Source organism: Aethalodelphis obliquidens, unplaced genomic scaffold, assembly GCF_003676395.1.
Source record: "Aethalodelphis obliquidens isolate GAN/ISIS:26980383/991018 unplaced genomic scaffold, ASM367639v1 scaffold1124, whole genome shotgun sequence".
NCBI classification, from domain to species: Eukaryota; Metazoa; Chordata; class Mammalia; order Artiodactyla; family Delphinidae; genus Aethalodelphis; species Aethalodelphis obliquidens.
In genome coordinates, this window is record NW_020839035.1 from 6,126 (window position 1) to 7,669 (window position 1,544).

The window sequence follows — 1,544 nt, forward strand, 5'->3', positions numbered from 1 at the left end:
GAGTGGTCAGAAGTCATTTTAGTGGGGAATTAATTATAGGTTGAAATCTAAGTGGCTACAAGGAGCCAGCCTGCAGAGTATAAAAGAGCATTCCAGGAACCCAGAGAGGGAATATTTGGAGTAAAAGAACCTCCCTCCCTCAAATATCCATCAGTAGGTGACTGAATTAAATGTGATCTATACATAGAACGGAATATTGCCCAGCAATGGAAAAGAATGAATTAGATCTTGTAGATCAATATGGAAAGATCTCAGAAACTGTGTTATGGTAAGAAACATGGCAAGTGAAAACTCCACTGAGATGCCCTTTATCCCACCTATCAGTTTAGCAGAAAATCAGCTTAGCAGAAAATTCATAGTTTAACGCTATACTGTGTTGACCAGATTGTGGGGAAACAAGGCTAGTGGGGGCCACAATGATATAACCCCTGTAAAATTGTAACTATCAAAATTATAAATCCAAATACTCCTTGACCCAGCAATCCTTCTTCTGGAATTCAATGCTATAGCATTCTACTATGTGCATGATTTTTCACTGTAGAATTGTCATTTTTAAAAAATGGAGACAATGCAAGTGTTCATCACGGGGATCTGCCCACTAATATCTCCATAAGGGAAGGAAAGGGAAAGAAACTTTCAGGAGCCTGGTAACTCATCTGCCAATCTCTCCCCAGCTTCCCTCCACCAATTCCCTTGTTCCCTTGCGGCATAGGAGGGGGCATGAGGGAGAAGGCTGGTGCAGAAGTAAGAGCCCCAGGCTAAGGGATCCACTTCCACCCCCTACTTGCTGCTGAACTTCATGTTAGTCCCAGTTCTTCTTCCGGCCTCTCGAGAGGAATGATGAAGCAATGAGGCATGCCCCCACCCCCAACCCACACATCCCCAAATTATTTATAAGGCACAGGACACAATAGATATATCTATTAGAATAGGCTGGCAGAGGATCCCTGTAGGACCTTGGATCAGGAACCAATGACCAGGGTATTGTGGGTCCTTCTCATCTGAGAGAGTGGAGCTGGGCTGAGCTGAGGTTGGGTGCAGGCAAGGAAGTTATCCAGGTGTCAGCAGTGGAAACAGCTTAGCCAAGGAACCAGCGTTGCAGTATCTGGGTCAGGTTGAGCAGGAGAGGTCCGATCCCCTGGGGCATGGCCCCAGAATTTGTGGTCTCAGCATAGAATCTCGCCACCTCCTCGTTGGGGTTGCCCTGGGCTGGGTCGAACCACATCTGGATGCAGCGGCCGCTGCCCCGGCCATAGTTGCTGACTTTGTAGGAGTGACTCCAGATTTCATTGCACAGAGCAGCAGGCGTGGGGAAGTAGAAGTCAAAGCGGTGGCAGGCAGCTCTCACTGGGCACTGGTTATACCCTGTGGGGAGGATGGAAGACCTGTAGCCACTGGGTCCAGAACCGTCTCTTGTTCCACCAGCCCCACAGCCTCAAATCTCCATATACTCGTTCCACACACCCCCTCCACCTCCAAACCCCTCCCTTCCCCCAGCCCCCGCCCCCGCCCAGTCCCTCACCTGAGGTCCAGTTCCAGCCCTT

At 49.1% G+C, this 1,544-nt stretch overlaps 1 protein-coding gene across 1 annotated transcript; it reads right to left on the bottom strand.

Moving 5' to 3' along the window:
* Positions 1–566: 566 nt before the first annotated feature.
* On the bottom strand, positions 567–1,538 carry LOC113616991 (folate receptor alpha-like; the record flags this gene model as incomplete). The annotated part of the gene is made up of 2 exons (XM_027100323.1): positions 567–1,365; positions 1,523–1,538. Coding segments are annotated over 2 exons (303 nt in total), but the record flags the coding sequence as incomplete, so codon positions are not given.
* Between the last annotated feature and the right edge of the window lie 6 nt (positions 1,539–1,544).